This window comes from Malaya genurostris, chromosome 2 (assembly GCF_030247185.1).
Source record: "Malaya genurostris strain Urasoe2022 chromosome 2, Malgen_1.1, whole genome shotgun sequence".
NCBI classification, from domain to species: domain Eukaryota; kingdom Metazoa; phylum Arthropoda; class Insecta; order Diptera; family Culicidae; genus Malaya; species Malaya genurostris.
Window position 1 is genome coordinate 280,918,461 of NC_080571.1, and position 17,928 is coordinate 280,936,388.

The 17,928-nt window shown below is 37.1% G+C and overlaps 1 protein-coding gene across 3 annotated transcripts in view; it reads left to right on the top strand.

The window, feature by feature from the left end:
* LOC131430282 (mitogen-activated protein kinase 1) overlaps window positions 1-17,928 on the top strand; it is a 217,629-nt gene that overhangs the window by 1,286 nt on the left and 198,415 nt on the right. For all 3 annotated transcript variants that reach the window (XM_058595137.1, XM_058595138.1, XM_058595139.1), the window contains exon 2: window positions 5,458-6,162. In XM_058595137.1, coding sequence (XP_058451120.1) covers window positions 5,948-6,162 — 215 coding nt within the window. In that variant the 5' untranslated portion in view covers window positions 5,458-5,947. The remainder of the gene's footprint in view (window positions 1-5,457; window positions 6,163-17,928) is intronic.

Consider the following 17,928-nt stretch of genomic DNA (forward strand, 5'->3'; position numbering starts at 1 on the left):
TTCATGGTTTGGAAGGATCAAAGAAATAAATTATGCACATACGGAGCGATGTAAAGGAATTGAAACGTGACATAGATCGTTTCGTTTAGATTACTGAAACTCCGCTCTCTAGCAGAGGATGCGTGACATTTCAAATGTTGCCACTAACCAAAAAGGGAATACTGGGTTGCGTTTTGCTGGATACTTGAAATAATCAGTAGCGATAACGAAGTGTGCACGAACAAACTGAATGGGTTAGAATGGCTCGATATGATAGGATCAGTCGGTTGAATGCGATGTTCAGTATTGGCTAGGGAGCGCCACATAAAAGTTGTCATCACTAGATATTATTTAATATTGTCTGAAATTACTTCATCGATAAAAGTAATTCGAAAAAATTGTTTCCGTTACCAATGAGTGTCAAATAGATAGCATAACTCTCGTTTTCTCTTCGTTTCGTCTTCGACTGATTAGTGCATATCAGTTCAAATTGTTCCACCGGTGCAGTCGAGCAGTTCAATTTAATAGTTTTTTTTTAATTTCACTGCATCACAGTGTCCAAAACAATGGCTGCCATACTGACTATACAGGTTTTTAATTTTCATTATAAATCTAATTTGATAAAAAATTAACTGATTTTATGGAGTTTAACTTTGTTTTAATTGCGATAAAGACAAAGAATAATGTTGAATTGTTGCCAATTTTTATTTTGAAACATTCCTGTATTAGTAGGATTGTGACACTAATCATGGAATCGTAAAAGCGACTGGCATCATTAAAGAAGGTGACAAGCGATTATAAATACACTCTCCTACTCAATGCTTGATCGGAGAAATAGGTATAAAGCGAGAAGACTAGTGTTTGATGAACAGAGAAGATGTTTGGATATAAGGTATCGGTCGGGTGACGGCCAGGATGTAGACCATGTTCGATGTACGCGCTATTGTGTCTGACTGGCGTTTTAGAGTGACTAAAACAAGATTCAGAGTGGCGAAATGGTAGCGCGTATGCACGGAATGCATATAAACGCAGGTTCGAGTCTCTGAGCGTATCTTTTTCCAAAAAATCATCTTTTCTGTTAGTTTTTCATTCATTTGGCTTCTCCAAAATATGTTTTCGCTCAGTCATTGCAAAACTGAACTTAGTTATGGCGGCTTTACGTCAAACAACTAAAATTAATAAATCGTTTAAAATTAAGTTACAAGAGCAAACAAACATAATATTTTATGAGCCGGCAATTTTTTGTCAAATGTTTATGAAAAATTTTATTTACAAAAACGATGAAAATTTGCAGGCGAAAATACGCGGGCGGATAATGTCAAGGCCATTACTGGGTGGTGATGTGAATACTTATAAAACTGACTCGCTGCTTATTGGTTAGATGATTGTGCGAATTATGCAAGTGGAAAATTTCTCTAAGAATTTTTTGGGATCGGTTTTTGGTTCTTAAAAGCACAGAATCTCTTCCCTACTCTTGTTGAACATTGCTACTGCCACGGTAATCAAAGCTGATCAGCCAATAGGCTTCGTATAAAAAGAATCCGTTGTCTGCGCTTAAAATTGTTACGTATTTTCAATGAAAGAATACAATCCAACAGCCTCATTTTCGTTTTTTGCTATCTCATTCGTAAATTGTCGTATTCAAAACAAACGAAGAGAGTCGAAATATTTTCGTCTGTCACTGCAACAAAAAAGAGTATCAACGCCAACGTCACTCGTTCCTTATGCAGTAAGAATCAATCGGATTCCAATTCTTGTTTTTTTTTTCGATATAATGAAAATCTATGACGTTTGGCTATAAAGAGTGTATAAAATATAATAAATCAAAGTAATTGAACCCCAGATCCTCTTTGGAAATAAAAACTACTATAGTTACGAGCACCATTCTCGAACCTTCGGTTGAATATCGATACTGCGCAGTATACGATATTCACTGAAGCCCGAAAATGACTGAAAGGGTAAACGAAAGAAAGTGACATTTTTTTCGTCACTTTATTCATTTCGGTTACAGTTTTAGATTCGTTGGCATATTCTAATTGCGTCATGATAACAGAGGCACCAAAATTTTACGTCAATTATGAGCATTTCTGGCATACCAATGCTGCTTCTCTTGCTAGTGCCTATTTTGGGGAATCCGCTGGTCCTTTGCCGTTTGAAACATAAGACAAAGGTAAAAAAAGTTCAAAAATCACTCCACAGTGCACAACCGGTCAAATTGAAGGAATTAACGGCATCCCCTATTCGATGAAATTAGGTCGGAAGATACCGAATAGTATCTCGTATCTCTTGTCGCAGTGTTAGTGTTTTTCCGTGCACAAAGTTACTGCACGAGTTCAAAAACGGAACGAATTACTCAACTCAGCTCAGATTTGTTGTTCTCTTTGTCACGTTTGGCTCTGAGAGAAGTTGTATGCACACCTTCAGGAGAGGCTTCAGTAGCTAATGCTTATGGCAGTTGAAAACAAATTGCTGTTTTCAGAGATGCCAGGTTCACAGATTAATCTGAGTTTCACAGATTTGGAATACGATGCACAAATATTAAAAATGGCAGAATTCTGAAATCAATCACAGACCGACAATAAGCCCCTAAAAACCTTCAAATTTCTAGGGAAAACAAAGTGTCTTCCAGAGCGTTTAAAAGTGGCGAGACCTTTTTTTTGTTTCGACTGATTTTTGGTTCGAACACAAATTACAAAAAAAAATACTTGGCTGTCTCAGTTTCGGGACAAAATTCGGGAACTCGGTTTCACCAGGAAAAATGTTAATAGCTCAAATATAAGTAACAATTTTCAGCAGCATGGTTCATTTTTATTCAGCAAGTGAAATGTTGGAGACAACACCCAATTATGCGTTTGAGCGAGAAGTTTAGCAAAAGTGTCGAAACAACTTATCGTCCCATACAGGTTCGACGTTTAAAAATCCACTGAAAACTAGGCCAACACACCATGTCTCGTCCAACTATTTTTAAGGGTTTTTAAAGTGTCAATTAGAAAGCATCAGAACTTTTCTTAAACTTTGCTAATGATTGCCCTAATTTCATCATAATTTGTCTTAGTAATGTCATCTTGGGACAAAACTTGTGTTTTGCTCATATTTGTGTGAGATATTGATGTCAACAGGATTCACAAAATTGAAAAAGTTGTCGATTTTGATTCCATCCATCGTTTGCAGGGAGTATTTAATTTTCTTCTTTGAGAGCTGAAAAGAACCGAGGATTTTTTTAGAATACGGTTTGATTTGTTCAGTAAATTTGTTAAATTTTCCTTTGGAATGTTCTCAACCATGGATTCCATAGTAGGAAAACGATAAAAATGTTGATATTGATGTCGACGAATGAGTAATTGATGAAAGGAAAATTACCTTATGATCAAAAAAGAACCGGAATTTTATTGAAAAACGCCAAATTTCAATTTTTAATAAATTTCTTTATTATCGCCTTCAAAGTACTCTCCTCCTGCGGCAATACATGCATGCCAACGCTTGATCCAATTTTCCATACAAGTTGTATAGGCCGCCGAAGGTATGGCCTTTAGTTCACGCAGCGAATTCTCTTTTATGGTCTCTATGGTCTCAAAACGCGTTCCCCGTAATGGCAATTTGAGTCTGGGGAAGAGGAAAAGTCACACGGGGCCATATCTGGAGAGTACGGAGCTCGGTTGATGATATTGGTTGAGTTTTTGGCCAAAAACTGCGACACAACCAACGCTGTGTGAGCCGGCGCATTATCGTGAAATTCAGCTTTTTTGGCACCAGCCGAAAAGCGACGCGTTTCAAACCCAAAACATCAATTAAAATGTGTTCGGCTGATCCATAAAATATGCCCAACAACACAGCAATCTCTCTAATCGGAACGATTTTGCAACACGATTTGCTTCGCCGATTCAATGTTTTCTTCAGTAACGGATGTTGGGCGGCCAGGGATCTCATCATGATCCAAGCTTTTACGACCACCTTTGAAGCGTTTATACCACTCGTATGCCTGTGTTTTTCCTAGACACGATTCACCAAAGGCCTTTTCTAACATTTTCAACGTTTCGGAACACTTAAATCCATTTGCAACACAAAATTTGATGCACGCACGTTGTTCTAAATTTTCATCCATTATAAAAATCGCCACACGAAAATTTTTCAATTTTTCTTTGTATAGACGCCAAACAAAAACTAATCGTACGATATGCGTCAAAATTTGACAGAATGTGTATAAAAGTGTTGCCAACGTTGAGAGAATAAAAGTTTACCGTTTGGACAAGCGCGGGAATTTTAAAATGAATATTTCGGTTCTTTTTTGATCATAAGGTAATTGAAACTGAAAGTAAAAAGAGTGAATCAGATCATCCTGATGTGGTCTACCTTAAAATTCTTCTTACCAAGAAGGAAATGCTGACAGAGCAAGATGTTGAAGCAAAAAAAATGTCTTTCGCTAACTTCTTTCAATATCACAATTGTAAACATTTTTATTTTTCATTAATTAACTAAGAACATCGGAAATGCTGTAGAATAAAAATCCAAATAATTTTCATGGGATTTCTCGAAGTGACGTGTTGTATGCGGACTTATTTATTGCGTTCATATGACAAACTTATGCAGATTTTTAAATTATATTTAAGTGAACTATAAATAATTATAAACTTCTGTGGAAATTATAACCTGCATGAAAATAGTTGTCTAACGCTTCACTCTAATATCGCGCGTTTTAGTTTTTGACTTCGCGCGGATTTCGCGCGTTTTGATTTTGAAATTTTTCGTAACAACCCTGAATATTCATCTCAAAAAATCTATTTTGTGAGGACTGGTTTTGCAAGCAAAAAAAAAATGGTCGCCCTGGTTTAACTCTATGGAACCAAATACAAAAACTGAAAATCGGTATTTATCTGTAAGAAAATTGCATTATCGGTATTTTAAGAGAGCATATCTGTGTTACTGTATCGAGTGCCAAAATCGGTTTAAATACCGATAAATCGGTATAGTTGTCAACGCTGAGTGACGTTTACATTGTGTCTTGCTATAGCTAAAGAATGAAGAAGATAGCAAAACAAGAAGCACGATGATTGCCCGATGCTATATAGCATCTACTGTCGAGGCTATGTCGGCCCGATAAGGCCGTTGCAATTTTAATGTTGACGCGATTGACGCTAAAGGTGCAGAATTGTCTGATGACGGCGCTACGATCGTGCCGATGCCGGGAACCTATACGGCTCGACAAAATTTACTGGGCAGCAACGTTTCGAAAGTCTATCAATTGAATACTCAATCACAAGTTTTGGAAAATGTGTTATTTAGTCCTTTCCAATCGAAGCGTAGTAAAATTTCCGTACAGTATATACAACATGGTAAACTACACTACAACTACAAAAATCAAGCAACAATTTTGTTTCAGTTATTAGCCAAATTTTGAAAGATAATCCAAAATGCATACCTGAACACAGGAGAAAGCAAAATAATAATCGCTTTTTTACCACCAACATCTTTCTTTACCAGGAGTAAGAAAAAAAAATTACAGCTCAACTTCGTCGCGTTTCTCTGTTTCGGTGCCGCACCGAAGTCTAGTGCTGTAGAAGTGTAAGTGGTTCTACCACTTGTGACGGCAAGAGTAAATAGAAAACCCCCGATCAGCCGGCCGCCCGAAGTGAACAAGTGCAAGAAGTGGTGGCATTAGGCTGCAAAATAAGTATAATAGAAGAAACGCCGACAAAAGGCGTTTCCAGTGTGCTCAAAGAGAAAGAAAAAGAGAAACGATTCAAGCATCCGTCGACAGGCTGCGATAAAGCACTAGGAGGAGGCGGCGGTGGTCAGTGATAACAGAAAACAAAATTAGTAAAATCCGAAGCACGCGTGTTCGTAGGAGTTTCGCATTAGAAAAGAAGAAGAAGAAGAGGTAGCAAACCGCCCAACAACAACAATAATAAAAGACATAAAAACAACAACAACAACAACAACAACAACAAGAACAAACGAACCGATCGAAAGGATGGCGGAAGCCGCCGGCCAGCAGAACAACATTGCCGCGTCCCAAGCCGTGGCAGGTCCCGGAGCTAACGGGGCTGGTGCCGCCGCGGGTGCAAACAACAACGGCGTGGTCAACACAAATCCTAACGCTGAGGTCATACGTGGTCAACTGTTCGAGGTCGGTCCGCGGTACACCCAGCTGGCCTACATCGGCGAGGGAGCCTACGGAATGGTTGTGTAAGTATTTTTTGTTTACCTCCGGTAGCTTTTTGTTGCTCACCAAAGAAGGGCCTATAAGCACTAGTTTGGTCGGTCCTGGGCGGTACTATATGTCTCAATTTGCTCTTGGATTGGCTCCATTATGGAGTGTTGATGGAAAAAAAGTTTAGAAGCTATGGTAATACTGTTTAGAAATTGTCTTTTACTGAGTTGTTAACGGAGTAGTGCACCGATGACTGATTTGGTTCGTTTATGTTAACCATTTATCGAACCAAATCGAATAATGAAATCGAGTTAGAACAATTTTCAAAGTCTTTGGTTTATAAGGTCGGTTAATTTCATGTGGGTTGTCTCCGTGCGAAATCAATGGTTTGCCAAACTCTAGACGTGTGCAAGCTTTGAAATATTTCATGCATCTAAAAATGAAAAAAATAATCAGGTCAAATGTCATAAAACCGAATAAATCAATTCAAAAACTTCTGCTACCGCTGGGTATTGGTATGCGAGATTTGTTTTGTGTAAATTGTAGTACAAATGTTGTTGTACACTTATTTCCATCACCATTAGTCGGTAGTTTTCTCAATTTACATGAAAAAAATGCACTTTGATTGTATGATTTCGTCAATTCAGATCAATGTTGTGAATACTTATTCCCCCTCCCTCTTGTGAGTATTCTTGTGAATTTCACTAACTTGCTGTACTCGTAAAGAAGTATCAATTTTTCGTAAAACCCGATCAATTTTCCCTTACACTTTCCATGTTCGAGGTACTTGCTACACTCCCTCACCCTCAAAATTACCCTATAATCTATTTTGATTTAACTTCCTTTTTGTCAGAGAACTTAAAGCTTGCTTCAGATAGAATTGGAACAAAGACAACTGCCTGTATTTCAGTTATTTGTTATTGAATTCAAGATCTTTTTTTTAATACAAATGTAGCGTTTTCTTCATACTTTTAAGAAAAAATACGGATAAAATTATTCGTCACGGTTTCGAAGGAATTCTTGATTTTGTCCTGTAACACGGCTCATTAGGCACACCTTCTTCGTCCATCGTTTTAGCTATCTTATTCCACCAGGTCGTCATCTGATTGATGTCTTTGACACCCTTTCCCTTTGCCTTGAGTCTTCTCTTCAGGATTGCCCAGTATTTCTCAATAGGGCGGAACCGGGGGCAGTTGGGTGGGTTAAGGTTTTTCGGAACAAACTGGACCCCTTTCTCTGCATACCATTCTTGAACGACTTTGCTGTAATGACAGCTTGCCAAATCTGGCCAAAACATTACGGGATGGTCGTGGGATCGAATGAACGGCAAAATTCGTTTTTGAAGACACTCTTTTTAGTATAGTTCCGATGTCATTGTCTTATTTGTAACGAAAACTTTCGTTTTTTTGCCACAGCTGCAAATGCCCTGCCAAATCATAAATTTTCTTGCAAATTTGTCGGCAAAAACAAATTTGGTTGGAACATCGCCCCGATTTTTAACCTGGAATTTGCCCGAAGTCAGCCTTGACATAGGTTTCATCGTCCATCAGAAGACACCCGTCGAACTTGGTCAGCACCTGGTCATATAGTTTCCGAGCACGAATTTTGACCACACTATTCTGTTTTATGGTCCGATTTGGCTGTTTGCTAGCTCGATACGACTTGATTCCTTCCCGGAGTCGAGTTCTCCACACGGTACTATGGGCAGCACAGAATTTTCTGGCCAAATCACGGTCCGACAGATTAGGATTCCTTTTAATCGTCTTCAAAATCTTACCACGCAGTTTCCGATCGACAGTTCCACTCCGACGATTGGCTTGAGGCTTCCAAATCGTCGTCAATGTTTCCTTATACCGTTTGATAACGCGCCATACGATATTTCTGGGCAATTTCAGCTGTTCAGCTAGCCTTGATGCAGACCACAATGGATTTTCCAAATAACTGTGCACAATTTTTTCCCTTCTTTCAGCTTCCACGTTGATTGTTTACAAAGTACAGTCGATTTGCGGAATGTCAAAAATCATACGTGAAGCTGACAAAATTCCCGACACGTGGGCGCCAAGAACTTCCAAATCCGTCCACCAGAAGCGCCACAATATGAGCGAAAGTTTTTTCGAATTCTAAATGAAGCAAGCTTTACTACAGATTTCCTTCATGATTACCCTGAGTAGTATAGAAAGTATCTGTGCTTTTCAAAAAATATCGATTCCCACCTTTGCTACATGTGACAAACTTGGTGGCGATTCGTTTAATTGTTTCGTAGTTATGCTGGGAGCTAAATACACTCGTGTTCATAGGCAGACAAAGATTATATATATTTTCTTTATTTTCTTCGACTAGACCTATCGCACAGACTTTTACTTTTGAATGTGTCTTTGCTCATATTAAAATCAAATAAATGATACACGCTATTGAAACGATGACAACAGACATCCATTGGGTTGTTTTGGCCATACTGTGTGCGATGAAGTGAGCGACGAAGAAATTCCGTTCTTCGCAATAATCTTCCCGGAACGTTAAAATTAATTCTTTCCAGTAGTATGGGACAATCAATGTTGTCATTCAGTAGGTCGAACACGAAGAGTTGTTGAAGGAGTATTCGTCTGTTTTGTAGAGTAGGTAGGTTGATGAGAGCCCAGCGATTCTCGTAACGAGGTAGTTGAGGACGATTTATCCAAGGTAGTCTTAGGAGTGCGAAACGGACGAAGCACTTCTGCACCCTTTCGATCCGATCGATGCGAACACTGTGATACGGAGCCCAAATTGTAACTCCATACTCCAGAATACTGCGTACTAGTGCGATGTAAACTGTCTTGAGGCAATACACGTCGTTGAAGTTTTGAGTGTTTCGTTTGATTAGTCCCAAAACTGCATAGGCCTTCGCAGTAACGAATGAAAGCTGTTCGATGAAACGAAGCTTGCAATCGATAATAATGCCCAAGTCTTGAATAGACGAAACTCGTTCAACTGAAGCCATCATCATGGAGTATTCGATAATAATTGGAGACTGTGCCCGTGAGAAAGTGATCACATTACATTTCTTAACGTTTACTGTCATGCCGTTTCTGTCACACCAATCCAGGATTCGGTCAATATCCATTTGTAGAGCACAGCAATCCACAAGGCTTGTAATGATGCCATAAATTTTGAGATCGTCAACATACATTACTTTAAATGACGACAATTCACTGTAAAGATCGTTCACGAATAACACGAAAAGAAGTGGTCTGAGATGGCTCCCTTGCGATACACCCGAAGTAACGTGAAACGAATCCGAGAGTGCAGATTCGTACGGAAGCATTACGATCCGTGAGATATGATAGAATCCAATTGGTTAACCAAACAGGGAATCCACTACGCCTCAATTTTTTCTCAGTGAACTGATGAGGAACACGGTCGAATGCTTTTGAAAAATCAAAACACACCGCATCGATTTGTTGTCGTTTCTAAAGTTTGTCTATCAATAAAGAAACGTAGCTCATTAAATTGGTGGTAGTAGACCGCTTTTTGACAAACCCATGCTGATCAGTGGAGATAATGTGTTTTACTGATGGGTAAAGAACATCCAACACCATGCGTTCGAATACTTTTGGTAAACAGCCTAGGATAGAAATTCCTCTATAATTGGTGACATCGTGTACGTTTCCAGTTTTGTGAACAGGAACTATTACAGCTTCTTTCCACTTCGCTGGAAAATAGTGCTCAGCAAGCGAGCGGTTGAAAAGCAGAGATGCAGGTAAAGCCAAAGCAGAAGAACATTTTCCCTTAATTCTTTGAATTCCCCGGTAAAATTTAACCAGATCTTTTGAAATTATTGCGTTGCTTTCAAATTAACAAAAAATTGCGTTGCATTCAAATTAACAACAACAATACTACGACCTTGAAAATTTTTTTCATTCTCTTGTTTTACAAAAAATGGCAGATGAAAATTTATTTTCAAAAACCCCTCCTCCTAGTATAAATGTCGATTCTCTTCAAATTATGTTAATTTCCCCCCTCCCCCATTTTAAGGACGCTTGCTACACACTTTCCCCCCTGAAAATTCCCTAATGGTATCTCTGAAGAGCAAGAAGTATCTGTGCCAAATTTGATAGAAATCCGTTCAGTAGTTCCGGAGTTACGCCGTTACAAACATTACATCCCCCTTTTTAGAGGCACGTGCTACAACCACCCCACACGAATACCCTTATAATCATGTCTAAGTTGCGCAAAAAGTATCTATGGTCTTCAAAAAATATCGTTTCTCGTCAAATTAGATAATTTTTTTCATGACCCCTGTTAAGGACACTTTCTACGCTCCCTCCCCCATAAAAAATACCCTCACAACTATCTCTGAAGAGCAAAAAGAATCTGTGCCAAGTGTGATAGCAATCTGTTAAGTAGTTTCAGAGTTATGCCATTACAAACATTACACCCCCCTTTTTAAAGGCACTTGCTACATCCACCCCCCATATAATCATATATAAGGTATGGAAAATGTTTCTATGGTCTTAAAAAAATTTCGATTTTCGTCAAGTTATATGAATTTTTCCATGATAACTCAGCCCCCCCCCCCCCCCTCCCTCCCTGTTAATGACACTTGCTATGCTCCCTCTCCTATAAAAATACACTTATAACCATCTCTGAAGATCTAGAAGTACATGTGCCAAATTCGATAGCAATCCATTCAGTACTTTCGGAATTATGCCGTTACAAACATTACACCCCCTTTTTTAAGGCACTTGCTACATCCACCCCCCATATGATCATATCGAATATATGCAAAATGTTTCTATGGTCTTGAAAAAGTATCGATTCTTGTCAAATTAGACAAATTTTTTCATGACACCGAACAAAGACACTTACTACGTTGCCTCCCCATTATAACCATCTCTGAAGAGCAATAAGTATCTGTACCAAGTTTAGTCGCAATCCGTTCAGTTCCGAACTACTGTTATACCGTTTTAAACATTACACCCCCCTTTTTAAAGGCACTTGCTACATCCACCGCCCCATATAGTCATATCTGAGGTTTGCAAAATGTTTCTATGGTCATATCGATTCATGTCAAGTTATATGAATTTTCCCATGACCCCCTGTTAATGGCATTTGCTACGCTCCCCCCCCCCCCCCCCCTATAAAAATATCCCAAGAACCATCTCTGAAATGCAAGAAGTACCTATGCCAAGTTTGGTTCCGTTCAGAAGTTTCAGAGTTATGGCGTTACAAGTATACAAACTTACATCCATTTTTATATATATAGAAGATTTGACCATTTATTGTCCAGTAGCGTAAGATATCTTTTAAATTTACTACACCCGATTTTACAATTGACAGAAACATTCATTTTAGTCTAAACTAATCCTACTTTACTAACAATAAACGTAAATTACTTATTACGGTTCCAAAAACCGATGCAGCCACTATAGAAAATTGATTCCGAAGGAGAACGTTCTACTAGCGGAGATAATGAGTTCAATATTGAATAATAATAATTTATCGCACCTCGAACGAACAGCGAACTGGCGAATGATGTATAATTTTCTTATAGATTACAGCAGCAGAGTACCGTGTTTCCAATAGACGTCTAATGAATATACAGGAACGGTATGCATAGAAACCTCGTAGAGAGCATAGAGTAGAGAGAGAGAGAGAGAGAGAGAGAGAGAGAGTAGTGAAAAAATCCGTAAACCATCTAAATTGACGAAAAGAAGAAAATTATTTCACCCTTTATAGTAATTGAAGTTTTTTTTTCCAAAGTCGATTTTTACAATAAAAATATTTTTTTGAGATTCCGGACGTTTAATGCATTTCTTTAGTTTTGAGGTTTTTTACGCGGATTTCCGAAGTTATAAGGTTTTTATTACGCGGTACGTATCCCCCACGTAAAAAGAGACCTCAGTGTATTTAAATAATTAAGAACTCCCAACTAAAACACGTTATTCGTCACAATATTCGACATTTTCATAGTAAAAAAAAGTATTGTCATTTACACTTCTGCTAGATGACACATATTCATTTTGAAACTGTGCGACAGAAACTTTCCAACGCATATTTGAAAGGTAAATCACCGGAATAAAAATCAAGCTTGACCATCGGTTAGAAAACGGAACGAGCTTATTTTCACATTTATTATTATTCATGAAGATTTAGCCAAGAAGAAAACTGCTTCGTTTGGTTGAGGAATACAATGACGAAAAGTGTTCCCGGTATAGTGGGAAAATTCTTGAAGCCCTTGTCGCTTTTTGCCTCCGACTTCCGTTTACGGAGTTACAGGGTGAAACGTGTTAAAAAATTTTTACTGTCGCTTAAAGCGGCGAAGCAAGAGAGGGAATTATTCTAACAAAAACTGTTTCTTATCCAGCACTCGTCGTCGAAATCTGACAATTGGATCAGACGAACGTAATGAAAAATTGTAAGTTCTACATTTTCAACGTAGAATACATACTAGACAAACATGTTTACATTTCGTCTTTGACTTTTCAATGCATAACAGTTTATGTTGAACGATTATGTCACCTAACAATTCAATATAAACCGCTAAGCAGTAGCGACTCATTTCATTTCCAGAAAAAAATGTCCAGTCTGTTTCATAAATAATTAAGAATCGTTCCCGTTTCACACTATATCTCAAGCGTTTTTTTTTAGAACGGCTAATAAGCCACCTGTCAACTTCCACTTTCGAAAGAAATTGCAAGCGAGCTATGAAAGATAGAGTCTTCAATTTAACACCCAACAAAAGAGAAAACTTTTCTCTGCCGTTTACTCTTATGACTTACTCTCAGCGAGTGCCGAGTCATTCGAAATTACTCTTCAAAGTGAATGTTGACAGGTGGCTTATTAGCCGTTCTCAAAAACAAAAAAAAAACGCGTGATCTGTTCCACTCTACCCCAAATGTGTCAAAAATTGTATTCAATATAAATAACAAAACAGATTCATGTATAAACTTACACCTGAAGCAAAGCGTTCAGAATATTTTATAATAAAGGTGTAATTACCAGTCGTCAACATGAACCCTGGGCATTAGCACAGTCTTGAGACGGATTGAATGATTCTATCACGGTCCCAGGGGTTGAAGAGGAACAATGAATTGGATATGTTCCTTATTCTGAGTATATCGAACTTGTCGGACATGGTAAATACATGCTAGAACGAATACTACACTTTGATCTATATAAGAGAATCGATTTACTAATCAAATTTGATCTCTTTTGCGGTATGCAAAAAATGTATAGCAAAGAGGACATGATTCGGTCATCATATGGTCAATTACCATATGATGGCCGAATCATGTCCTCTTTGCTACATTTGGGAGCCGCAAACTGTATAGACAACATTGTCCAAAATCTCCATACCTAGTAGTTTAGTTGCATTTTAAATGTAGCTGTCTCTTAGAATGAATTGTAGAATGCTTAGTACTTTCTCATTTGAATAGTAAATGAATTTCGCAGCTAATCGTTTACAATTTAAACAACGAAATGTTACCTAACTAGCTGCTTATAGCTCTACACTAAACTCACATATGATGTACAAATGCAACAATAGACAGGGTTGTTACGGTCGCGCGGATTTTGCGGTTTTCGCGAATTTCGCGATTTTCGCGGATTTAGCGCGGTTTCTGCTAAGATTTTGATGCTCTGGCGCGGATTTCGCACGAATTTCAAAAAATATCATTCTACATTTCATTTGTTCGAATAAAAAAAATTCTTTGCAAATTTTAGAAGCTTGTGTGTTTTATGAAACGATAAAAAATTGAAAATGGGCGAACGTTTCAGCAATTGGTCGAGCTGGCCGAATTGGTGAATTTTCACCTTAATAAAACTAAAATTTACTAGAAGTCGGTTCTAGCAAATGTTTTCTTCAGTGGACAAAATTTCGATTTTATGCTTTTCGATCTCGAGTGATACAAGTTGCTATTTCAAAAAAGCTGTTACCAGAAATTACAAAAACTTTTCGATATATGTGATTGCATTTTCCCATTCCAATGCGGTAATCGAAAGAAGATTTTCGCACTCAAGGATATTGATGTCTGATGGAAGATATCGTCTCAGTGAAAACACATTCAATAATGCAAAGAATGTAACAAATGAAATGCTATTCTTCAATAATATGGTCACAAATTTTGAGTATGATAAAAATCGCATTTTAAAAGCAAAATTTGCACGACAGGCTTACGAAGCGAAGTCTGACAAGAAAAAAGAAGAAGAAGTTCTGGGATTCCATCCGTGGTGATAAGAAATTGTTCTAACAGTTTGTGGGTTCCACTATCCAACATTTCCAATTTTTCTTTGCGTTCTGGAATTTTTCCTGAATTATGGAAGAAATCCTATGTGAACAAGGGTATAGCATCCAACTACCGTGGAATTGATGCTTTGTGCGTTGTATCGAAGCTGTTTGAAATTATAGTTCTGGATTTTATAACACATAGTTGCTCTGACTACATATCTGAGACTCAGCTTGGATCCATGCCAAAGCTTTCAACTTCCCCTGCTGCGTTCGACGAAATCAATCGTCACATAACATTATTTAAGTATACTGGGATTAAACGGATCATTTTTTAATTGTCTTCGATCATATCTAACTGGTAATGAAATGATAGTGAAAATAGGAGCCTGTACAACCTCACCATGTGCTGTTACATCTGGAGTTCCTCAAGGAAGTCACCTTGGACCGTGCATAATTTTACTGTATCTCAATGATCTAAATTTTTCGATCAAGTGCATGAAACTATCGTTCGCCGATGACTTTCATATTTCATATTTCAAATGCCACTAAATGCTCCGTCATCTCGTTTAGTAGCAAAAAGTCTGTATTCAAGTTCGACTATAATATTCCACAAACTCGATCGTGCATCGTCTGTTAAGGACTTGGGTGTTCTGGAAACCAAGTTAAATTTTAGAGAACACAAAGAGCTTGCAATTGTTACAATTTTCCATTCGACGTCATGTATTTCTTTTTTTCGGATTTCCTATTTTAGAACTAATTATGGATATAACGAGCCCATTGCTAGCATGTGCCGCATATTTAACAAATGTTTCAATTCTTTCGACTTTCATTTATCACGTAATGTTATCAAGAAATCGTTTCTTATGTTACGTTGTTATGTTCTTATAAGGATAAATAAAAGATGAGGAAGAAAAGAAAAACATTTAGAGTAAAATCTGATAACAGAAGTAGGCGCTATTATAATTAAAACTGAAATTAAAAAGAGCGAATCAGATCATCCTGACGTGGTCTACCTTAAAATTTATATTACCAAGAAGGAAATGTTTGCCGAGCAAAAAGATGTCGAAGCAAAAAAAATATCTTCGGTGAAATCTGTTTAACTTCTTTCAAAATCACAAATGTAAGCGTTTTTATTTGTACTATAACATTTTCTGTACATCAGAGAATTAAGGATCATGAGTAAACCAAATTAACTTGTGTTGGTAATTTGTGTATTACGTACATTTTATTTGGTACGTATGTCATAGATCTATGTATTCATATATGCAGTGCAACGAGTTTATCAAAGTGACTTGCAGGATTGAGTTTCAAACATTTTTTTGACAATAATTTATTCTCAAATGAATGTTAAGCATGACATTTTGTATGAAATATCAGTTTTGAACAATTTTTCATCAACGTTCGATGGAAAGTTGCTTACATTTTATGAATGTAGATTTTATTCCCTTATAAAAAAGTTAGCAACACTGCTGCAATGCATTTGTATTAGATTGCGCTACACAAAGTAAGCAAAACTAAACATTTTCTGTTACAAAAGCAGTTTTCCGGAAAAATAAATAGTTTTACGACAACATTCCATACCCATTGCCTTTCGCGTGTTAAATTAAAAGTTCCTATTTTACGGGTTTACTTATAGAAGTTACAAAAATCTTTATATCGCAATAATTTCTGCAAGAGGAAATCCATGTAGAAATGTGTTTGTTGCTAATCAAATGTGTCAGTGGAAGTAAGCTAAAACTGAAATTGTTTTTCTCGAGCAGTTTTAAGGAAAACCGAATAGTTTTAGACTAAGATACTTTTCTCGAATTGCAATTTTAAGCATAATGAACTGATTGGTTCATTTTTCAACCATATGGAAGATTTATTGCTTATAATCAGGAAAAGAAGCGCCGGAATTGGTTTACCGCACATAATGTTGACATTACTCATACGCCAGCAAAGAGTCTTGCTCCTTATCTAAGGACATCCAAAAAAATAGGAGAATAAAACTGAAATCGTTTTAATGGGGTTTCTCGAAGTGACGTGTTGTATGCGGACTTATGTATTGTGTTCATATGACAAACTTATGCAGATTTTTAAATTATATTTAAGCGAATATTGTGCGTTTTAGTTTTCAATTCGCGCGGATTTCGCGCGTTTAAGTTTTCGACTTCGCGCGTATTGATTTTGAAATTTTTCGTAACAACCCTGAATAGATTATAATTCCGAAAAATGTTCTTCCGGTTCTGGAATTGCATAATGATATGGCTGAACCGATTTCTGCAAACTTAGATTTATCTGAAAGGTCTTGAAATGCCATAAGAATGTTCCAATTTTCTTTCGGATTAAACCCCTGGCTCCGGAGATAGGGTGCTTAGTGTAAAAATGTCAATTTCAACAATAAGCTACCTCTTTATATTGGCTAGCGAATTTCCCTAGTTTGCAGACCATGCGAGTCTGTACCCAAACAAACCATTGCGGGGAATTTCTACTGTATTATGTAGGAGAAAATGAAAATGACAAAGGTATTTTTACACCACTAGGTGGTATAAAGCAATTAAAGTAATAGTCGTATGTCCGTAAGAAAGCAGTTCACCCTGTTTTACAGTGTCAATATTGTAGATAACCGCTAATTTTCAGGTAGAATAAAAAAACAGTCAAACTATTTTCTATTCTATTTAATTATTTTCGCAAAATTTTTGTATATTATAATCTCGAAATTTTATTCCCAGATCTCTGGGAATATTTTGGGGTCGGTACATTCTGTGATTTTGTCTCTGAGTCGACTACTAAAAACTGAAAACCAGGATCTTGGCGAGGCTATTGAACAGACCGATGCTGTGAAACAAGTTTTGATTCAAAGAGAAGAAAACGCTAAAGAGAACTTCAAAAATAATCAGAACATTACCTATCTTTTATAAAGGGTTATTATGTTTATAAAATCATGATTTGCGGTGTCCACTGTATCTCAGCGCAGACTAAGTAGAAGTCTAGTTTTTCTAGACCCCAACGTTTCTGTTTGATTTTTTTTTGTGGTGGTTTGAAGTCAAAACTACGATTTTTCACGAAAAAAATCCGCTATTTTGTAGCTATAAATCCTCCTGAAAATAACTAAACACCAAAAAGGAAAATTTTGGGGTCTGATATTTTTCATCTAGAAAGTGTGTGCAATATTAGAAAAAAATGGTGCAGTAGTTTTTTAATTACGATGGACACGGACTTCCAAAATCTGCTTTCGAGAAAAACGCGTTTAAAGTTTTTGTCTATAAAATCGAAGGAAACAATTTATTACTCTAGGGAGTCCGTAGGGTCTAACATTTTCAAAAAAAAAACGTATTTTTTCTTTTGTATTTTGTTATAATGAAACATTTCAAAAATCTTTTTCCAAATTTTTAAGCCAATCGCAGCGGAAATCTTTGGCCTGTGCGCCGAGCTCTTACTTCTTCGGAGTATGAGAGCCCTTAACCTGCTAAGTTTTGTTCCGACAGACTTTAAAATTTCACAGAATATTCTTGAAATGTTTTACTATAAGAAAATACACAGAAAAAAATAAATGATTTTTCAAAAGTGAGGTTCTAACCCGACCCTTGAAACAAAGATTTCTATTTCGATGGAA